The sequence below is a fragment of the Labeo rohita genome, chromosome 16, assembly GCF_022985175.1.
Source record: "Labeo rohita strain BAU-BD-2019 chromosome 16, IGBB_LRoh.1.0, whole genome shotgun sequence".
In the NCBI taxonomy this organism is placed as follows: domain Eukaryota; kingdom Metazoa; phylum Chordata; class Actinopteri; order Cypriniformes; family Cyprinidae; genus Labeo; species Labeo rohita.
This window is the reverse complement of record NC_066884.1, coordinates 27,815,900-27,838,921: the sequence shown is the minus strand read 5'-3', so window position 1 is coordinate 27,838,921 and position 23,022 is coordinate 27,815,900. Positions and strand designations below refer to the sequence as shown.

Genomic DNA, 23,022 nt, shown 5'->3' with positions numbered 1-23,022 from the left:
AGAATGTTGCGCATACGCGACTGAACGAATCACTCCCCTAGACGACTCGTTCTTCCCAAGTCACATTAAAGATTCGTTCAAAATGAACGAATCATTCAAGAACGACCCGTGGACGCGCATCCGAGAGCCCGTGCTACACGAGCTTTTGTGCTTAAGAAGTAGACCAATTTTTATTTTTCGAAAACAATGACGGATTGTTTCGCTAGATAAGACCCGTCTTCCTCGGCTGGGATAGTTTAGAGCCCTTTGAAGCTGCATTTTGGAAGTTCAAAATCAGGGCACAAATAAAGTCCTTTATACGCAGAAAAATCCTGAAATGCTTTCCTCAAACAACATGATTTCTTTACGACTGAAGACAGAACATCTCTCCTTTAATAATTTCGAGGCAACAGGTTTCCTCAATTTTTAAGTTAAGTCAACTTATCACTTTTTAGAGTGTGTGTACCTATAGGTAAAAAAAACCACAGCTATTCCCATAAATGATCTGTATATTTGTGCTGTTTTTCTGGAAATGTCTGAATCTTAAGTACACATACATATTAAGAATAAAAAGTGGATGATAGCTCATGAATCTTGTCTCAGTAACAGGGTAATGGCAACAGCAGTAGTGATAATGGGTTAAGAGGCAAACCTGCAGGCCAGATTATGTCAGTACCAATTTATAAAAGTTCTCTGAGAGGTCAGACAAGACAGCTTTGGCAATAGAGAGACAGAAAGGATGTTTACCTGACTTTACTGTCATCTATTCCACTCTCACATTTCTATAAACACACACACTGGTATTCCTATCATTATAGGGTCGTTCCATAGGCGTAATGGATTTTCTACTGTACAAACTGTATTTTATCTCTCACACAAAACTACAGGCATTTAGAGTTTCAAAACACTTACATCTGTATGATTTATCTTATCTTATGGTTTATCTTATCGTAAAAATGTCCCCACAAGGTCAAAATTTACTGGTATTACTATACTTGTGGGAATATTTGGCCCTTATAACATAATGAATACCAGTACACACACACACACACAAATACATTCTCACTCTTACATACACTACTTCTCAAAGGTTTGTTTTAAGTTATTTTTATGCTCACCAAGGCTGCATTTATTTGATCAAAGTACAGTAACAACAGTAATATTGTGAAATAGTATAACAATTTATCATGTTTTTTATTTAAAATATTTCAAAATGTAATCAATCATATAAATAAAATGTAATTCATGATGCCAAAGCTGAGTTTTTATAAGGTTAATTTGAGCAGAAGATCAGCGTATTAGATTTATTTATGAATGATCATGTAACACATTTTTTCTTAGCATTAATTTGATCAAAATACAGTAAAAACAACATTGTGAAATATTATTAGAATGCAAAATAACTGTTTTCTATATTAATATTTTAAAATGTAACTTGTGAAATTTAATTTTCAGCATCATTACTCCAGTCACATGATCCTTCAGAAATCATATTAAAGGATCTGCAGGGTTTTTGAGCTCAACTTTAAGACTTTTAAGACCTTTTTTTAAAGGATTAGTTCACTTCCAAAACAAAAATTTACAGCTAATTTACTCACCCCCTTGTCATCCAAGATGTTCATGTCTTTCTTTCTTCAGCCATAAAGAAATTATGTTTTTTGAGGAAAACATTTCAGGAATTTTCTCCATATAGTGGACTTAAATGGTGCCTGCGAGATTGAACTTCCAAAAATGCAGTTTAAATGCGGCTTCAAAGGGCTCTACATGATCCCAGCTGAGGAAGAAAGGTCTTGTCTAGTCTTATCTAGCTCTGTGACGCAAATGCGTACTCTACGCATTCTGCTTCAGTACAGCTAGGGTATGTCGAAAATCACATTTTCTCCTCCAACTTCAAAATCATCCTACATTGCTGCAGAAGTGTTTACAAAGTGAACAAGCAAAGAAGGTCAAAAAAAAAGCTAAAACGATGTAGGACGATTTTGAAGTTGAAATGGGAGTTTTTCGACATACCCTAACTGTACCGAACCAGAATGCATACAGTACGCATGCACATTGCAGAGCTAGACAAGACGAGCATTTCAAGGTTAAAAAGTATTTAATTGGGTTTTTTTTTTGTTTTGAAAATAACCAATTTTTTTTTTCGCTAGATAAGACTCTTCTTCCTCTGCTGGGATCGTATAGAGCCCTTTGAAGTTGCATTTAAACTGCATTTTGGAAGTTCAAACTCGGGGGCACCATAGAAGTCCACTATATGAAGAAAATTCTTAAAATGTTTTCCTCAAAAATAAGTAATTATTTGTAAATGAGTAAATTATCTGTACATTTTTGTTCTGGAAGTGAACTAATCCTTTAAAACCTGCATCTGTAAGATTAATACCATATTAGAGGGGTAGGGCAATGTCTATGGTAACATATTAAACTGTTAAATAACTGTAAAAAGAATTATTGACAGTTCAGATATTATTTACAGGTTTTCACAAAAACAAGAGTGTTTGCATCATAAAAACATGTTTTGTTTTTCAAATTAGTTTAAAGAAAAACAGCATAGGAGCTTACTGAAAATGCAGATTCATTCTCTGCCAGCAGATGGCGTTCCTGGAGCAGCAGTAATTATATTATATTATATTATATTATATTATATTATATTATATTATATTATATTATATTATATTATATTATATTATATATAGTACACAAAGCAGCACAGCATGAGACTTTGAAACATGTAGCATTTATATTTATTCTGTAAAATTATAGCCTTTTGAAGTTTAATCGTCACATTCAGTCATACTGCAGTTTTTGTCTTTCCTTCCTCCAATGTAAGACCTCTTGAAATCATGAGTAAGACTTTCTTGTATCATTTAAGACTTTATATGGCCTTTAATTTGATACAACTAAATGTAAGAATTTTTAAGGACCTGTGGGAACCCTGAGTATGCTGATGTTCTGCTTAATAAACATTTCTTATTATTATCAATGTTGAAAACAGTTTTTCTTAATATTTTTTTGTGGAAACCAAGACACATTTTTTCCAGAATTCTTTGATGGATATAAAGTTAAACAGATTTAAAAAATAAATAAAAAATAGAAATCTTTCATAGCATTATAAATGTCTGACACTGTCACTATTGATCAAATTAATGCATCCTTGATGAATAAAAGTATTATTTCCTTAAAAAAAATAAAAATTCTGACCCCAAACTTTTAAACAGTATCACACAGCTCCTCCCATGAGCACTCTATCTCTTTTTTCATCATCTCTCTATGTTGTTTCACAAGTGTCACCACATTTTTTTCTTCCTGGCCTCTCCCACTTATTCTTAGTCTGTTTTTCTTCTGCTCTCTCTCTGTGCATTGATGTATGAATGTCTGCGTGTCTGCAAGAACATTTAAATAATGCAGGAGATTCTGAGAGGGAGGGAAAGAGAGAGAAACTGAATTGTGCTCATTCTAGTAGAGGAGAAAGGAGTGCAGATATCTGCATAATACTGTCACAACAAGATGGAAATTTACTAAACAGAGAGACCTCGAGATTGAAGCGAGAAGGATGTGAAAATGGGTGGAGCTCATGATTGTGTTTTCTTCATTCACTCATTCATTTTCTCGTTTGTTGCGGGTGAATTGGCTCAGGAGAAGAAATACACTAGACAAAGAAAGATAAAGGGAAAAGAGTGTGACAAATGCAGTCGATTTTCTGCTGCAAAGTGTGTTTCTGTCAGGTTCAGCATATATCTCATATTGCACTGCTTCACACAACTGCCCTTAATGAATAATTAACTGTAATGAGTGTAATGATGAATTATTGAGCTTGTGCAGTACTGGTCCAGTCTGGCGTCTGAACACACAAACTCACATAGGCGGCTGGTCTGAGCACCAGCACTGATGCCACTAATAAACCTAAATATCACTAAAAGAAGTCTGAGCGTCACAGGAATTGTCCCAGGAAGAGTATGGACACAGAAAGTGTCCATGCCATTTAAAACTACCTGTGTGCGCTTTCACTGCTAAAGAGAAAATCATGTGCAAATAATGGTATTAGATAACCAATAAACAGTAAATAAATGCTTGAAAACAATTAAAGAAACTTTAAAATCTCCATATAAATGCAGAAATATAATCAGAAATTCAGTTGAAAGAATTACAAATGGTTTCGCTTTTAAGGTAGAGTTAAAAAGAGGTAATTGTACCTTCATAATTATTTAATAATACAATATAATAATATATAATTGCCTTTATAACAACTATAACTTGCTTATGTGTAACCTAGTGTAATTAGGCAATAAGGGATAATGGCTCTGAATGTAACAGCACATGCTTCAAAAGAGCCATTCAATGATTCAAAACTCACAGAATATGATTCCAATGAAGATGACTCCAATGACACCCATAATAATCATCATCTGAGGGAGAAGGAAAGAATACAAGCCGTTACAATCACACAATTTATAACTCAGTCTACATTACAAGAAGGATGAAAGCAACACAAACTTTCAGGAATCATCAGCTTACTCAAGAATATGACAACAGACGCTTAAAAATTCTCACAGTTAAAGTCAAGAAAAATAACAATTTTTGGGTGACAGTGAAAAAAATATATAAATATACACTGCTGTTCAAAAGTTTGGAATCAGTATGTTTTTTTTAAGACGTTTGTTATGCTCATCAAAGGGAACATTCTGTTTTATTGAAAGAAAAAAAAAACAGTAATATGGTAAAAGATTATTGCAATTTAAAATAGTGGTCTTTTATTTTAATATACTTTCAAATATAATTTATTCATGTGATGCAAAGCTGAATTTTCATCAGCCGTTACTCAGGTTTCAGTGTCACATGATTCTTCAAAAATCGTTTTAATATGCTAATTTATTATCAATGTTGGAAACAGTTGTGGTTGCTTATTTTTTAATTTTTTTTTGGAAACAGTTTTATAGCATTCTTTGATGAATAGAAAGTTTAAAAGAACATTTATTTGAAATAGAAATCTTTTGTAACAATATACAACCCTGTTCAAATTACAGTTTTATTCACCAAGGATGTGTTGAACTAATAAAAAGTGATAGTAAAGACTTCAGTTGTTTGTATTTTGAAAGAATGCTGTTCTTCTTAATTTTTTATTCATTGAAGAATTCTGGAAAATGTATCACAGGTTCCAAACAAAATATTAAGCAGCACAACATTGATTAAGCAGTTTCCAACACTGATAATAAATCAGCATATTAGAATGATTTCAGAAGAATCAGGTGCCTGCTCAAGCAAAACATAAATCTATGGGATTATGGAATTTGCTGATTTTATCATATGCTCGATTAAAATCATAAGGCTGATGTAATGTAATCATAAAAATGTACGCCTACATGCAAGGTCCACACTTTAGGGAGAACTCTGATTACTGATTAATATATGGTAATATGTGTGTAAACAGAGACACCTATTGGTAGTATATAAGATAGTATTACTTATGTGAGTATGTACAAGTATATAAATATTTAACACAAATAAGCATGTTTAGGGGTGCAGTATGTGCAGAACTTTTTGAATTGCATCTGAATATTGCTGAAGTCAAGTGGGAGTATGAGCAAAAATATTGGTAATGCATTGCACATTTTAGATGTCTCCCTAATCAAAGACACCTTATTCAACTTACCAGCTCAACAGTAAAGACTCCAAGATAAGAGAGATATCAAAACCATGCAGTTTTGGGGATTCTCCAGCACCAGGATAATTTCTGACATTAATTACTTTTTCATCTCATAGCACATTTTGAAAATATAATCTTAAAAAATCCTTAAACATCCTTCACAAGACAGTTTATTTGACGTATTATACTGTAGATTTAATAGTGCTATAGTAACAAAAATCATACTGGTATTCTCATGCCATACATAGTACACAAAGAGCTGTACTAATATTTCCCATGTTTCTCTGCAACTGGGTGATTGTCAGAATCCAAAGGCTCCAGTTTACACTAATTAACTAATTAAGACTAGCAGATGTACAAAACAAAATCACTGAGCATAGCATGAGCAATAAGCACTGACCTATTTACTTTGGCATATTAGTTCATTCACACTATATGGAGCTCTGAGTACATCAGTGTTCATTTAGCATTACTTATATATTATTATAGTATTTATTAATATTTTGAAATAGTTTCTATTTACCTATTATGCCCCTTTTTTACAAGATGTAATACAAGTCATAGGTTCTCCCCAGAATGTGTCTGTGAAGTTTCAGCTCAAAATACCCCACAGATCATTTATTATATCAATTTGAAAACGCCCATATTGAGTGGAAGCAGAAAAACACTGTTTTCGTTCATGGCTCTTTAAATGCAAATGAGCTGCTGCTCCCCACCCCCTTTTTCAGAATGGACCCTTTTCACAAGACTGTGATGATGTGTTTCAACAGTCATCATCATCATAAATGCTTGAAAAATTTTTCAGATTTAGATTTTTAAATGCTATACTTTGTATTATATCACCTTTTCATCAAGGTACAAAAAACTAGTTAATGCTAATGCGAAGGTGCTTCTAATGCAGCGTCTAAGGGAGGGACGGTAAATTTGACATCGTTCTCTCTTCTGACTGCCGATAACAGTCTCTCTCACTTTTTTTCCCTTTGATTTAAAGTCGTGAAAACACTATCTTGGAGTTTTTCTTTTGCTATTTAAGCAAATGGGGATGCAAAAAATATTTGTGGTACTCTCCTATTCTCCGCTATGAGAAACCCGGAAATGTGAGAAAGGTCCATAGGGCTGTGCCTTTACAGCTCCTATCTTCTGGCAAAAACGTCTGTTTGGTTTTGATTTTTATGTCTATCACAGTGAAATCTTGTGTTTTAAAGCCATACCAGTGTAAACTTTTGATATAGGTTCACATCAGAAGCACATGCACAGTCATAATGGCATTTGAGTACTAAATTAAGTTCTCTATCATGTCTTATTGTGCTTAAACTGTCAAACACAAACAAATTTATGTTAAAAACACGTTACAAAACGAGTTACAAAAACAGTCAAAAACAGTTAAGTCTGTGAATGTAAACAGCTGGGAAAGAAATTGCATGTTTATATTGGATCTGTGTGGCAGCAGAGTAATATACAGTAAATAAATCAATAAATCCACTGCTCTCTTGTCTCCTCTGAGGCTGGGACTCTAAATTGTGTTCTGTGCTCACTGCAGCCTACAATAGAAAAGTTAGCATGCTTTGCTTAAACTTTTGCCATGGTGTTAGAACTGGTACACCGTTGATGAAGACACAACAGCAGGACTGTGGGTGGAAACATGCAGATTCAGAAGCCATAACATTATAATAAAATCCCCTTTCTACATCAGGGAGGAGCGAAATCTGAGCAGCTCGTTTTTTTACAAGCTTGCAAAGAAAGGCTTACCAAAACAAAATTACAGGGTTGTCCTTTTTTTTTTTTTTTTTAAACATTTTCTGGGTTGGTAGATACACCAGGTGCTCAATTAAAGCACTTAAACATGAAAAAAGTCAGATTTTCATGGTATGTCACCTTTAATTTTTTGCACTTTAATGTGTGTTTTGATTTCTTTTCTTTTTTATATTTCTATACAGCTTTATTTTAGTTTTAGTATTTTAGTACATCAACTTAAGCTTAATTATTACAGATTACAGTCTTTAAGTGTATGTTTTTCATCTAATATTTTATTTTAGAATTATTTTAATATTTATAAATACGTTTTAGATATAACAATGAAAATACTGGAGTACATATAATTTCCTGTTAAATTTGGTGTTTCTACCTATCTCACTTTTTCAGTGTAAATCCCCTTGCTTAATTGTTAATTAAAATGAAGCATTAATATTCTGTAGGAGCTCTGAGCTGATTTTATGCAGTCAAGATGACTCACCTTGCAATTCTTCCACCAGTATTTGTTCTTCAGTTTGGCAGCACAGCTTTCAAACTGTGACGCCCCGGCCTGCAGAGCATCTGCCCTGTCGTCCAGCTCAGAGAGCTTCTGGTCTCTCTCCAGAACCTTATCCACATTCACACGCATGATATCCACCACCTGCAGACCACAATCACAGAAAAACATGAGACAACCTATCCATACATGCTGTTCTGCATATATAATTCTTTCATTTTTTGTCCATAAACTCACTTTAGACACAAACACACACTCACCTCCTCCACTTGTGCTTGTGTCTGCTGCAGTCGGCGGTTGCTGGTGGTGTTTGGAGGAGGAGCAGGTGGACCACCTCCACCAGGGGCACCTGGGGCTCCAGGAGCACCTGCTGGGTTGGCATCATCTGGAGCAGACCTGAACATCCAAAAAGAACCATGACACATTAAAAAAAGGTGCTGACTGGTGCACAAGCTATGGTTTGATGTTCCAGTATTTCAGAGTATGGTTTCCAAATGAGTTTAACTATATTAATTATTATTTACTTCAATATTAATTTTTAAGTTTAAATTAGTGACCTCCGATACAGGTGCTTCAATGTCCGATAACAATCATGTACACATGTAGATGATATAGGTAGTTTTGGGGAAAGTTACTTTTAAAAGTAATGCATTACAATGTTGTGCTACTCCTTAAAAAAGTACCTAACTACATAGTTACTTTTTATAGAAAGTAATGTATTATGTTACTTTTGTGTTGCTTTGTAAACCTAGGAAGGGTTTCCTTGTTTGTTTTTCATATAAAAAGTTATATTTTTAGCATATGTGAAAGCCCTTTTCACACCAAAAAGTGAAATGAGCCTCAGGCTGAAGGAAAAGTAAATATACATTTGTACAGAAGAATGCTGGAGAAGAAAGTTCAACACTCTTCACCAATTAAAAAAAAAATGAAGCACAAATGTTAACTTACTTTAAAGTAATTTTATCTGAAGGCAGTTTTTGCTTATTCGTAAACTGGATCATCGAAGGTCAGCAGGAAAAAATACACAAAGGGTTTGTGTTGTTTAACATATTTAATTATTTCAGGTTTGCATCATATTTGATTTTTTTTTTTTTTCAATTTGAGGAATATGTGAATTTTGAGGAATATGTTTTTTTGTTGTTGTTGTTTTTTGAGTGAGTCTTGTCAGTCAGTAAATGGGAAATTGAAGTAACTGCTGTTACTTATTTGAAAAAAGTAATTCAGATTAAAAAGTAAAGTAATTTGATTACGTAATTTGTGTTACTTGTAATGCATTACCCCTAACACTGGATATAGGTTTATACAAACAAACATAATTTATTAGCATTTGGTTAAAATCCTCATTAACCTTAATACCAAGGCTAGTTTATATCTTAGTTTATCAAAAATTATAAACATTTTCATGACCATCACAGATGCAAAGAGAGACTTCAATGAAGCATAATCATAATCCTGTTTAGCCAGGGGATGAAAACTTTGTGAATTTGAAGATCAGAATAAATTTAACTTATTTTGTCTTCTGGGAAACATCTTCTGTAGCCTCTAGAAGGGCAGGACTAAATGAAAAAATATGATATTTAGTCCAAATAAGTAAAATGTACACGTCCATTCTGTTCAAAAGTTTTCACCCCCGACTCTTAATGCATAGTTTTTCTTTCTCAAGCATCGGTGAGTGTTTGAACCTTCTGTAGTTGCATATGAGTCCCTCAGCTGTCCACAGTGTAAAAACATGGATCTCAAAATCATAGAGTCATTTTTGGAAAGGGGGTGTCAACTTTTGACCTCAACTGTATATGACAACAAATCTCCACAAATCAACCCTTACGAAAATGAACCATGTTTAACCAAAAGGCCTACAGTAACCCTTTTTTGGCATATTGATTGTTACCCTTTGTATAACCACAGTTTTACTAGGATACCACTGTGTAGCAAAAACCATGGTTAATTCTAAGGGAATACAAATTTAGGATGCATTCCTGGGGAATTAATCTTGAAAACTGTTTAAAAAGTTACTGTATGTAAAAGTAAAAAAGCTCAAGTTAATTTATATTCCACAGGCCAATATTTGTAACAAAACAGCAGAATATAAAGTCTTCACAAATACTTACATTGTCGTGCAGCTGTTTTATAGTGCCTCACTGAAGGGAGAAAAGTCAAAAGGTAACACAATTCAAATTTAAATTGCGAAGAAGAGGTAGAGACGGTCAAATTAGGATGGAGAGACCGAGATGCAAGGTTGAAGCGGATTGCTGCTGATGCAGGATCCCCGCGCGAGTCATCAGTGAGAGTGGCGCATTACCGAGCGGTCGCGTGCTTGGACGCACGAGCGCTTGTATTTCAGTTTAGCCTTGAGGGAACTTCTGTAACGGATTATATGATGACCGGTTTCCTCCGTAAAACGTTAAACGTCCGAAAAATTTAACGTACAGAATACAGAGTGTGGTTATAGTGTGTGTTGTCGCTGGATGGCGCGGTTTGAGTTGTGTTGGATTGTAGGTTAGTGCAGTAAATGTGCGCGCGCTGCGCTCCTGCACTGCGTCGCTGCTGTAGCTGAACTCATGAGGATGAGGAGGAGGATGATGATGCGCAGCATGTTTCCACAGCCCCATCCTCTCTCTCTCTCTGTACTGCGGTACATCAGTCAGTTCAGAGTGCTGACTCGGCTTGTTCTCTCATAAGAGACTTTTCTTCTCTGAGAAGTGATTTCTCCACACACCTCGCATGCTATTTTCCACATGACCTGCAGAGGCAGGTGGATTTCATAGTCTATCAAAACATCAGGACTGCATTAACGCACTAGCTAAAGACAAATGTTGCATAAATTGTATAACATGAACATGATCAGTTAGCTACAGATAAAATGCAGAACCAAATCTTTTTGTTAGAGGTGAAATAGGAATAAACCCAAATCAAGATCACTTTTTTAACCATGCTTTAGTCTAGACTACTAATACTAGCGCCGTCAAATTGATTCATCGCGATAAATCGCATACAAAATAAAAGTTTGTGTTTACATAATTTATGTACTGTGTATATTTATACGCAACTTTTATTTGGGATTCGATTAATCAAAATTAATCGATTTGACAGCACTACATAAAATGTAATCTAAGAACCATGATTTATTTAAGACAACAGTTTACAAATAATTTACTCACCCCCTTGTCAACAAAGATGTTTATGTCTTTCTGTCTTCAGTCATAAAGAAATTATAGTTTTTGAGGAAAACATTTCTGGATTTTTCTCCATATAGTGGACTTCAATTGTGCCCCCGATTTTGAACTTCCAAAATGCAGTTTAAATGCAGCTTCAAAGTGCTCTAAACGATCCCAGCCAAGGAAGAAGAGTCTTATCTAGCGAAACGATCTGTCATTTTTTTCAGAAAATAAAAATGTATACTTTTCAAGCACAAAAGCTGGTGTAGCACAGGTTCTGGGATGTGCGTTCACGACACTACGTACTATAGAATCATGTCGAAAGGTCACGCCAAACGTAGGCAGAACTACAGACCCAGTGTTTACAAAGCGAACGTGCAAAGACTAAGAAAGTGCAAGTAAGTCAAATGCTGTTTACAAAAAAAAAGGTACAACGTGTTGGACGATTCTGAAGTTGTAGGAGAAAATAAGATGGAGTTTTTCGCCATACTCTACAATTTTTAGCCGGATTACACAGACGATGAACTTAGATTCGTAGTAGTGATGGGAAGTTTGGATCATTTTACCGACTCGGATCTTTGAGTCTCGTTCAGCAAAATGAACGAATCTTTTTGAGTCATTTTGTTAATTTTAGCAAAATCAGCATCACGTGACAGCCCCATAAGATCGAAACAGACTCGAAAAACCCGAAGAATCGAAACAGGTGAACTAATTCCAGCACAAAACCTAATAGGATGTTGCGCATGCGCGACTGAACGAATCACTCCCCGAGACGACTCGTTCTTCGCAAGTCACATTAAAGATTCGTCATTCAAGAACGACTCGTGGACGTGCATCCGAGAGCCTGTGCTACACAAGTTTTTGTGCTTAAAAAGTATACAAATTTTTATTTTTCAAAAAAAAAAAAAAAAAAGACCAATCGTTTCGCTAGATAAGACCCTTCTTGCTCAGCTGGGATCGTTTAGAGCCCTTTGAAGCTGCATTTAAACTACATTTTGGAAGCTCAAAATCAGGGGCACAATTGAAGTCCATTATATGAAGAAAAATCCTGAAATGTTTTCCTCAAAAACTATAATTTCTTTACTACTGAAGACAGAAAGACATGAACATCTTGAATAACAAGGGGCTGAGTAAATTATTTGTAAATTGTTGTTCTGGAAGTGGACTTCTCCTTTAAGTCTCATAATCTCCTCTGGAACATAAATACAGTGGCGACTGAAATTATTAGAACACTAGTATTTTCCCCAGCTAAAAGGGTTTTAAGTCAGTTATTTCTATCTTTTGCTGTAGTGTCGGGTAGGAAAAAACGTCAGTTTACACTTCCAAACATTCATTTTGCCATTAATTGTAATAATCCTGTGATTTTTGTTTGCACAAGTTGTTTTTTTTTTTTTTTTTAAAAAAGAGTTTAAGAGATATAACCATTTGAAACAAAAAAAATGTTTTGGACTTAGGTACCATTAGATGTCAAAAATAATGTTTGGTAAATTATCTATAAAGTTAAATAAGTGTCAAATGTAAATACATTTTCCATTTTCACCATAATTAACATTTTGGGACTGAAATTTGTGCATTTTTTAAAAAGGTTTGTGTAAGCAAAAATAACTTATTCTGTTTAGCACTTTTCATAGTAGTATTTATGCTTTTTTGCTGTTCTGATTAGAAGTAAATATACAGGTCTAAAACACTTTAACTGTTTTTTTCATGAGTTATAAAGTCAAAGGAATTTTTTAGTTTAATGAATAATTTCTCAATTTTTTTTAATCAAAAAGTGGTAAATGCAGTAAAAACATGGTAATAACGTGCTACACTTCAGATTCCCTTAACCATAACAAAGCCCTTTATTACAAAAGGAACTGAAAATAGTGATACAAAATTGACAAAGAAACCTTTACAAGAAGTTATCCAAAAAACACAAGGAAAATTATAGTTTGGGTGGCATGAAATAGACTAGCAAATAAACACTGAAGTGAGCACTACTATTCGAAGTAGTGTTGTCTGACATTTTTTTCTGCTTCACCAAATATGTTACAGATCCGTTTTTTCTTAGATGGTACTTAAAAGGAACCAATGAAGATGCTCATTCACCGTTACATGTAAGATTTTTTTTTTTTTTTTTTTTTAGATATTCTTTTCTATCAGTAGAGTTGTTTGTTAGTCTGTTCTGTTGTTTCTCCCTTTAACATTTGTTAAGAAAACTTAATGAATAATGTTTCTTGCTTTTATTTTAATTCTATGAATTTTGTGTTTATTTCTATCCATAATGCAGTTGGAAACCTTTCATCAGTTTTATTTTCCTTCGTCCTGTGTCAGTCCAGACGCGTCTTATTTCTCTATTTCTTCTCATCGTCTTTCTTGCCCTCAGGTGGTTTTGTTCTATTCTGGGATGCCAGAGAGCCCATAGCATTACGGATGGCTTCATTGTTGGGATCGACACCTGGAAGGTTCTCCAGGACACTCTGCAAAAACTCTGGATCCTGCATCACATCATAATCCTCCTCATCCTCCTACAAAACACAAAAACAGAGTTTAAATAGGCACTTTAATGCCCTTGCCCTGGGCAAACTTGTATGTGACACACATTTACCACTTGACAAATTAAAGCCAGCACCTATTTAATATGTAATTAATAAAATGCATAAACTTAGCATCTCAGTATAGATTATTTGCTTCCTCAGATGCATTATTAGCACTTCCAGTTTTTGGTTTTCTTGGAAAAACATGAATATTTCACAGTTTATAAGTTTATAAGTTATTGTGAAAATTATAGTGAAAATTCATTTAGAGAAAAGGAACTAGATATTTTCAAGATGTGTGCACTTATGGCAAGTGCAAAGTGGCTCTCATACAGCATTTAATTTGGACAGAAATAAAGACTAAAACATAACTTTCTTAAAACAGGGTTCGTACAGATACTGTAAAATGAAATTCCAGGACTTTCAAGGAATTTTCAAGCACTACTCTTTTGATTTTCAAGGACTTCAATCAGAGATCTTACTTATTGAACAATGTCTTCTACTTCAAATTCTATAAAAAAAGAAATAGATAAACAAAAATATACTAATAAAAAAATGGCAAAAATAAAGTGAAGCATATGCAAAGTATTACTACTAAAGCATTACAAAGTATACTACACTTTTACTATAGTAAAACCATGGTTAATTTTCCTAAAGGATTTGTATCTGTGTATACTTTCTTTTTTCATTGTTTTTTTTATAACTGTACTGCCTTAATGGTTTGATGTTTTCTACTGTTTAAGAAAAAAATAACAGAAAAATTATTTGTGAAATCACTCCAAAATCCTCATTTGAAACAAATGATTCGCAATCTGTGACTGAAGTTCCGATATAAAGCAAAAGATTTGCAAACCTGCTCCGAAGTTCCAGTATAAATCAAATGATTCACGAACCACGTCCCGATCTAAATAACGATTCGTGAACCAGATCAGGACTCGGAGCAACTACTGGATCATTTTATTAAGATCAGGACTTCAAATCGCATATCGCCTATCATTTGATTTTAATCATTCAATTCACGAAATGATTCTGAAAGTCATTTCGATCGAAATCAAATGATTCACAATACACGTTTTGAAGTCCCGATCTAAATCAAATGATTTGCGATGCGCCATTTGTGAAACAAAGGATTTGCAATACGTGATCTGATTGGAGCGCTTCAAAACAGTGAATCATTTTACGACGCAATGGTTTAAATGATTCAGAGTTTCGAAAAGCTTAATTTCACCCATCACTATGTGCTTTTTAAAATCGTTACAAGCGATGTGGAAATTCAAAAATTAATGGCTCTTTTAATTTGATCTGGTTTTTGCTAGTGAATCGCTTAAAATGAATGATCAAAGTCACAAGTTTGAATCAACTGGAGCAGTTCCAGCGTAAGTGACTTAATTGATTTGGTTCATCTGTTACTTTTTTTGCCTTTTCAGCCACGTTCACGTGACAAGGTCAGTATTACTGTTTGCTTAGCTCGACTGTTTTCTGACCCTAAATGAAATAAGCTAAAAAAAAGGTATGATGATTTTTTTTAAACTGTGTGAATTCTGTGTGATATGTGCTTATTGACAAAATTAAACACTTATGTCATAGATACATTGTCTTTCAATAATTCAAGCACCTTTCAAGTACCTCTTCAGGAATACTGCTATTTTCAAGGGTTTTCCAAGCCTTAATTTTCAAATTCAAGTACTTCAAGCACTATAATCACCTCATACGAACCCTGTTAAAACTGCCTTGCAAATCAGTACATGCAAATCTAATTACATGTAATGTTCCAGCATTTCTGTTTTTTGTGGTTTTGGCTGGCTGTATAATGTTTCGCAATGGCTTCTGAACAATGGGTATGAAGAATATGCAGCTGCTTTTGATTGTTTCCACAGCATGACTGTGTTCAGTCTTAAATTCTGATCTCTTGTCTAAAAGCAAAGCAGGAAGAGAGCTAGGAAACACCTTAGGAGCTTCACTGTCTGCTGCTGCACCTGCATCCACATCCATGGCCTCTGAACCGCCAAACTCTGTGCACAAAGACAAACATATGTTTGTATAAAAGATATAAATGACAAAAGGGACAAAAAAATAATTAAGAGAATGAAGAGTAAGACTTTATGACGAGTAGAGAAACTGACCTCCTCCTTGCATGGACATCTGTAGGGCGTATGCGATCTGTTCATCCTCCGTCATGCGGCTGAAATCGGGCAGAGCAGGAGCCGTCGACATCTTCAGCAGAGCAGACTCAGACTCTAACAAAAGCCCAGAAGATCAGGTCATATTAAACAGACTGGAGTGATGGCAGTTAAAGTCAAAAGTTTACATGCACCTTGCAGAATCTGCAAAACCCTTTCCAACAATGACTGATTGATTTTGAGATCCATCTTTTGACACTGAGGACAACTGGTGGACTCATATGCAACTATTACAGAAGGTTCAAACACTTACTGATGCTTCAGAAGGAAACATAATGCATTAAGACCCAGGGGTAAACTTTTGAACAAAATGAAGATGTGTAAATTTTTCTTATTTTGCCTAAATATATTTTTTTCATTTATATTTTTACATTTTTTAAAATAAATTAAACTATTATTTTCTGTGAAATATGTTATTCAGGTCAGTACTAAATAAACAATAACATGCATTTTGTATGATGCCTCTTATTTTGGTAAAATAATTAACATTTTGCAGATTCTGCAAGGTGTATGTAAACTTTTGACTTCATCTGCATAAAACAGATTTTTATTTCATATTTCACAATATTACTGCTTTTAATGTGTTTTTCATCAAAAAAGTGCAAGTTCTTTCAATCCCAACATTTTTAACTGTAGTGTATATCAATCCACAAACCCCCAGCTGCTTTAAAGGAGAAGTCCACTTCCAGAACAACAATTTACAAATAATTTACTCACCCCCTTGTCATCCAAGATCCAAGAGCGAAGAGACGAGGAGGGATATTGAGAAGTTCCCCGGGTTTTTGCGTCGTTCGTTCATCTTACGGGGCTGTGACGTGATGAACGAACGACTCAAACCGAAAACTTCTCAGATAAGAGGTGAGCTAATCATAGACTACAGACCCAGGAAAACAATGATAGTGTGATCAACGTTTGAGTAAGCAGTCGATGTGTTAGGGAAGTAACACGTAACATTTTATTTATGTTTTGCTAAAATGAACGAAATGACTCAAAAAGATTAGTTCATTTTGCTGAACGAGACTCAAAGGTCCGAGTCTGTAAAATGATCCAAACTTCCCATCACCATTACGAATCACGTGTAAGTTCTTCATCTGTGTACTGACTATGGCGAAAAACTCCCTCTTATTTTCTCCTACAACTTGAGAGGAGGACATCGTTGTACCTTTTTGTTTGTAAACAGCATTTACAAACTTACTTGCACTTTCTTAGTCTTTGCGCGATCGCTCTGTAAACACTGGGTCTGTAGTTCCGCCTTACGTTCCGCGTGACCTTCCGACTTCAATAGTATGTAGCGTCGTGAACACGCATCCCAGAGCCTGTGCTACACAAGCTTTTGTGCTTAAAAAGTATTAAAAAAAAAAATTATTTTCTGAAAAAAAATGGCTGATCGTTTCACTAGATAAGATCCTTCTTCCTCGGCTGGGATCATTTAGAGCCCTTTGAAGCTGCATTTAGTTCAAAATCGGGGCACCAATGAAGTCCATTATATGGAGAAAAATCCTGAAATGTTTTCCTCAAAAACCATAATTTCTTCACGACTGAAGACAGAAAGACATGAACATTTTGGATGACAAGGGGTTGAGTAAATTATTTGTGAACTGTTGTTCTGGAAGTGGAGTTCTCCTTTAAGGAAACCCTAGATGTCCAGAAACCCCATCTAGTCTTCAATAATTATCTAAACTCTCACCATCTGCAGTGGGTGATGAGACTCCAGCTTCTGCAGCTGAAGCCACTGCTGCCCGGCGAGCTTCCTCCTCCTGCCTTTGTCTCTGCTCCTCCATCGACACACGCAGAGCCTACAGAGACACATGGCAAAACAGAGGGATTAATAATGTAGAAAACCTCTAGCTGTGAAGTTTGCCCTATTAAACCTGTGTGCTACTCACCAGAGCAAGTTCAGGGTCTGCACTCGGATCCACTCCAAACTCAAAGTCACTGGCACCCAGGCCCATAATAGTGCCGCCCTCACCAGCCAGGATAGGAGAGGACAGAAGAGCATCTGCCAGGCTCGGGCCAGGAGGCACCGTTACCAGGTGAGAGCCTACGCCCTCTTTTCCATTTAGGGTGTTCACAAAGACGGTCAGCTTATCTGTGTTGACTTCCTATAATGCAAAAGGAAAAAATGGTGCAGACAGTAAAATAACATGGAAGATGAGTAGTGTAATTCTGAAGGAGTGTGATAAACTACATTTCCTCAGAATATGTATGCATGTTTACCTCTTCCCCAAAGTTAATGATGTCAACACTGACTTTTTCCTTCTTCAAACGTTTTGCCATCTTCACCAACTGAGTAAGACAGTTTGAGGCATAAATGAGCAGGTGAATAACATATTGTATCGGATTTTTGTAAATATAAACTCATATAGTGCAACTTTTACACCAACATATATTAAGACAGAAATAACTTACATCTTTCTCCTGGTCCTCTACAGGGCTTCCCACAAAGGCAATGATCCTCATCTTATGGTTCTTTCCCTGTCTGTGTTTCAGTGCCAGCTGTGAAAGAGAAGGAGCAGAGAGAATTGGAAGCATAACTAAATATTACACAATTTTATAAATTATATAAAGTAAAAAAAATGAAAAGTGACAGTGACAGTGACAGAAGAAGAAAAAAAAAGAAGTGTATATTCAATGCAGTTCAAAAATTCAGGATTAGTAAGATTTAAAGACGGCTTTTCTGCTCACCAAGGCTTCATTTATTTGATTAAAAATACACAAAAAACTAAAATATTGTGAAATATTGTGAAATATTATTACAATTTGAAATAGTGGTTTTCTATTTTAATATACTTTAAAACAGAATTTATTCCTGTGATGCAAAGCTGAATTTTAAGCATCATTACTCCAGTCTTCAGTGTCACATGATCCTTCATAAATCATTCTAATATGCTGATTTATTATCAGTGTTGGAAACAGTTGTGCTGCTTAATTTTTTTTTTTTTGGAATCTGTGATACTTTTTTCAGGATTCTTTGATGAATAAAACATTAAAAAGAACAGAATTTATTTAAAATAAAAATCTTTTGCAACAATATACACTAAAATTCAAAGTTTGGGGTCAGTACATTTTTTCTTTTTTTCTTTCTTTTAAATAAATGAATACTTTCATTCACCAAGGACATGTTGAACTGATAAAAAATGATAGTAAAGACTTAACAGGAATAAATTATATTTTAAAGTATATTAAAATAGAAAACTATTACTTTAAATTGCAGTAATATTTCATAATATCACCTTTTCTGTATTTTGGATCAAATAAATGCAACTTTGATAAGCATATATCTGAAAAAAAAATTAAGTATGAATTTTGAAGTTGAAAAACTTAACTTAAAGCATAATCCTTTTATTTACTACTTTTACGGTGTGTGTGTGTGTGTGTGTGTGTGTGTTTACACATTTAACATTCTTTTCAATCTTTTGAAATAAAACAGTAAAATGCTGTGTGGAAATATACTGTAATATTTCAACTTAAAACTTCCAGTTCCTCACTAGTCCAAAAATGGCATTTATTGATATTAAGTTGTCAGAATAACTCAAAATTTCTGTAACTTTATGAGGTTTCACTTTATTACCATTAATCAAACTAATCAAACAGGTCATAACAAAACATGTACTGATGGTATAAATCTGAAAAGGTATATATATATATATATATATATATATATATATATATATATATATATATATATGTGAATAAAGAAAGCAAATAAATAAATTCTAAAATAAGTAAATATATTACAAAAATATGATCCAACCCACTCACGTGTGCTACTCTGATGCCAGTACAGAAGCTGATGACTCCTCTGGGCTGAACAGCGTGAAGCTTTGACAGGATCCTGCCCGTGTCAGGGGTCAGCGTGGTCAGGACCTCACAGTTACTAAAAAACACAATACCTATATGCATCATCTACAGATTTTGTCATACAAAATATTTTAAACTATACCAGTTAATAAATGAATAAAACGTATATCATCCTACTTGGCCAGAGTGATGAGGCCCACGTTGTTTTCTGGGTTACTTCGAGTTTTTGAATGACAGATGATGTTGACAGCATCTTGCTGGGCCTGAAGTCTGGTAGGTAAGAAGTCTCCATTGCGCATATATTCACTGTTGTCCACACTAGAAATAATAAACATACACTGTGATGTCACTCAACAGTCCTGCCAAATATTCCGCTGATGATCGTACGTGTTCTATTTAATATATTTTAATGCCCAATTAATAAAAGGTTGAGAACGTCATCTAAAGTAAAGCGTTTTAGTATCCAAACTGCAAGTACATGGATTTTAAATCCTGTTTTGACTGTTATTTATATAAAAACCTAGATTATCACAAAGGGATCGAACCAACCAACCCATTTATGATTAAACAGAAGTAATTTCATAAAAATGACAACTCAGACAACCTGATAATCGCTACTACACGCTTTCTAACGTGTTGTCTCATAAAATGTCAACACAAAGACGCTGTTCAACAGCCTGAATGTTCCATCATGACTAAGGAAAACTGCACAACTGTCCTTTTGCTCAACGTAACCGTCCTCTCACCTCCAATACACAACATTTCCAACTTAACTGCGTAATAATTAAAAACAAATTACGTTTATCAAACTATATCTGATGTTTGAAAGAACATAAAGTATATTTTCCTTACCAGACCATAGTACTTTCAAGCACCATCTTGAAAATTTTCTGTCGCTCTACGTGACGTAAACGCGCAAGTGAACGATCATTGGTTAAAGTAGCGCTGAATGATAGGAATTGTGGGAAACGTAGTTCAAAACGAATTTTCCGTTTAAATACTAAAACTACTTAAACTCATTTTTGTAAATCTGTATAAATTTCAGATATATGTTTTATATACAATATATAACATATATGTCAACTTTCATCAAAGTTGTCCTAAAACAATACCCGTTCTTGTCTTAGGACAACTTTTATGAACTTTTTTGATCCACTTCAAATTTTAACTACTGTGCATACACACACACACACACACACACACATGTGTATATATATATATATATATAGACACACACATATACACATATATACACACACATATATATATATATATATATATATATGTGTGTATATATGTGCCTATATATATATATATATATATGTGTGTGTGTGTGTGTATACACATACAGTAGTTAAAATTTATATATATATATATATATATATATATATATAGTATGTGTATATGTGTGTATGTGTATACACATACAGTAGTTAAAATTTAAATATATATATATATATATAATGTATGTGTATATGTGAGTGTGTGTGTGTGTATACACATACAGTAGTTAAAATTTGAATATATATATATATATATAATGTATGTGTATATGTGAGTGTGTGTGTGTGTATACACATACAGTAGTTAAAATTTGAATATATATATATATATATAATGTATGTGTATATGTGAGTGTGTGTGTGTGTATACACATACAGTAGTTAAAATTTGAATATATATATTTGCAGTGTATGTTCGATACAAGTTCATTTGAATTCTCAGTAAGGATGAAAAAAAAAAAAAAAAAATAAAATAAAATAAAAAAAATCACCAATATAGCAAAAATAATGTTTTGGAAAATATTTTATTCTTTTTAAATCAAAGACAATGTGAAAAAACAGCATCACCACATCACTGAAAGATGGTAGGAGAAACAGGCTGCAAACACCGCACAAGAAAAAGGCATTTCCGTGACTTGCTTATATACATAATATATACATGTTTTATACAGGCCCAGTAAAAATATAGTCCTCAAAGCACTTACGGTTGTCAGTCATTGTTCCTGACACCGCCAGACATTCACATGTAGAAAAGCTGAGGAAGAGCTTTCACAGATTTATAATGAATAGGAATATTTACCATGGACATACCCTAAACACATAAAATACAAAAATGGTTTATATATTGTCAAGAACTTCCCTCCGACCCGAAACAAACTCCATATCACTACTTAGATCACAAAAAACTGCTTTCTGCCAGATTACATAATACATACAATCATCTACAGTACATAGAGAATTCAAAATCCATACAGGTCCACAAAGTAAAAAAAGAAGAGAAGAAAAACAAGAAGACATTTCTTAATAAATACAATCACTGAAATACATTGGCAGAAACGTTCATATTGCAGTAAGTTGGTTGTCTGTTTAGTGTCTAAGTTGCCAGCATTTAATCCGGTGTGCACGATGCATGTCTGATGTGTCTGTTTTGCAAATATCTGTTTCACTGTATTAATATAAACACTGAACAAAGCATATGAAAAATAGCTATCTCTGCTTGACATGTCTCTGCATTCACAATTTTACTTTCATTTTCAGTACATTTGTATCATTTCCAGACCAAAAGATTCACTTTTGGGATATTAAAATCATGTTAAGATGTTTTAGTGTAGTTTAGAGGAGCATAACATCATTGTAACTCATAATAATAGATTAATTACTAATAATCAGTACTGAGTGTTGGTCAGAGAAAGGCAGTGATTGTTGTGTCTTGAGATCATAAACAGATTAATAAATAACAATAAAACCCCCACACAGGCAGAAATGAAAGTGAGGCCTAAATTGTGACATTTTGAAACTTTATACCGTGAGCTTCCAGAAAACTACCTCACAAGCCAACTGTGAATTTAAGCTACTGAGAGCTGATCAAAGATCAGTTTTTGAGTTATGAATTTTAGAACCTCAAGGTCCAATAAAAAAAATTACACAGAGCAGATAAAAGCACCACACTGGAAAGTGAAATGTATACGAACATTAAGTGCAAGGTTTTATAAAAGTAACTTTGATCCAACATTACAGACCCAATATCTACAAAATGTAAAAATGTTAATCAGGGCATAATCTTACTGTACTCCAGGTCTCTGGAGATATATGTTAATATAGGTAACTTCTGACATTCACAATCACAAATGATTAAAGTTTACAAATAGTGTCAAAAACCCGCAGTGTGACAAAAACAGAAAATATGCCGGTAAAAAGCAAATTGCATATCTTTGATTTTAACATCAATGCCAAAGCAGATGATACGAATCTGTGACCTTTCAGAGGACAAACTGTAAGTTTAGATCTAGTTTTTAGAGATATTAGCTTGTTGCTAGATTAAAATTGAATTTTGTGCAGCATTAAGGTTCATTATCAAAATGTACTGTAACATGATTTAATGTGTAACATTTGACAAAGACTTGAAAAAGTCACTGAAATGATTCAAACCAAAAAAATAAAAAAATAAAATAAAACTTCACAATACCCCCACTGACCCAAACACATTTTTACCAAATTGATTT

General features: G+C 34.0%; 2 protein-coding genes across 2 annotated transcripts; both read right to left on the bottom strand.

Annotated features, from left to right (window-relative positions):
- Positions 1-1,394: 1,394 nt before the first annotated feature.
- Positions 1,395-11,000, bottom strand: vamp1b (vesicle associated membrane protein 1b). Its single transcript, XM_051130707.1, has 5 exons — positions 9,974-11,000; positions 8,126-8,261; positions 7,851-8,009; positions 4,328-4,379; positions 1,395-3,622 (listed from the first exon to the last, which is right to left on the bottom strand). Coding segments are annotated over exons 1-5 (366 nt in total). The 5' UTR covers positions 9,976-11,000; the 3' UTR covers positions 1,395-3,605.
- Positions 11,001-12,763: 1,763 nt separating this feature from the next.
- Positions 12,764-20,425, bottom strand: psmd4b (proteasome 26S subunit ubiquitin receptor, non-ATPase 4b). The gene is made up of 10 exons (XM_051132301.1): positions 20,370-20,425; positions 19,695-19,835; positions 19,479-19,593; positions 18,126-18,212; positions 17,934-18,002; positions 17,603-17,818; positions 17,404-17,512; positions 15,660-15,773; positions 15,484-15,548; positions 12,764-13,527 (listed from the first exon to the last, which is right to left on the bottom strand). The coding sequence occupies exons 1-10, from the start codon at positions 20,393-20,395 to the stop codon at positions 13,354-13,356; spliced, it is 1,116 nt and encodes a 371-aa protein (XP_050988258.1). The 5' UTR covers positions 20,396-20,425; the 3' UTR covers positions 12,764-13,353.
- Between the last annotated feature and the right edge of the window lie 2,597 nt (positions 20,426-23,022).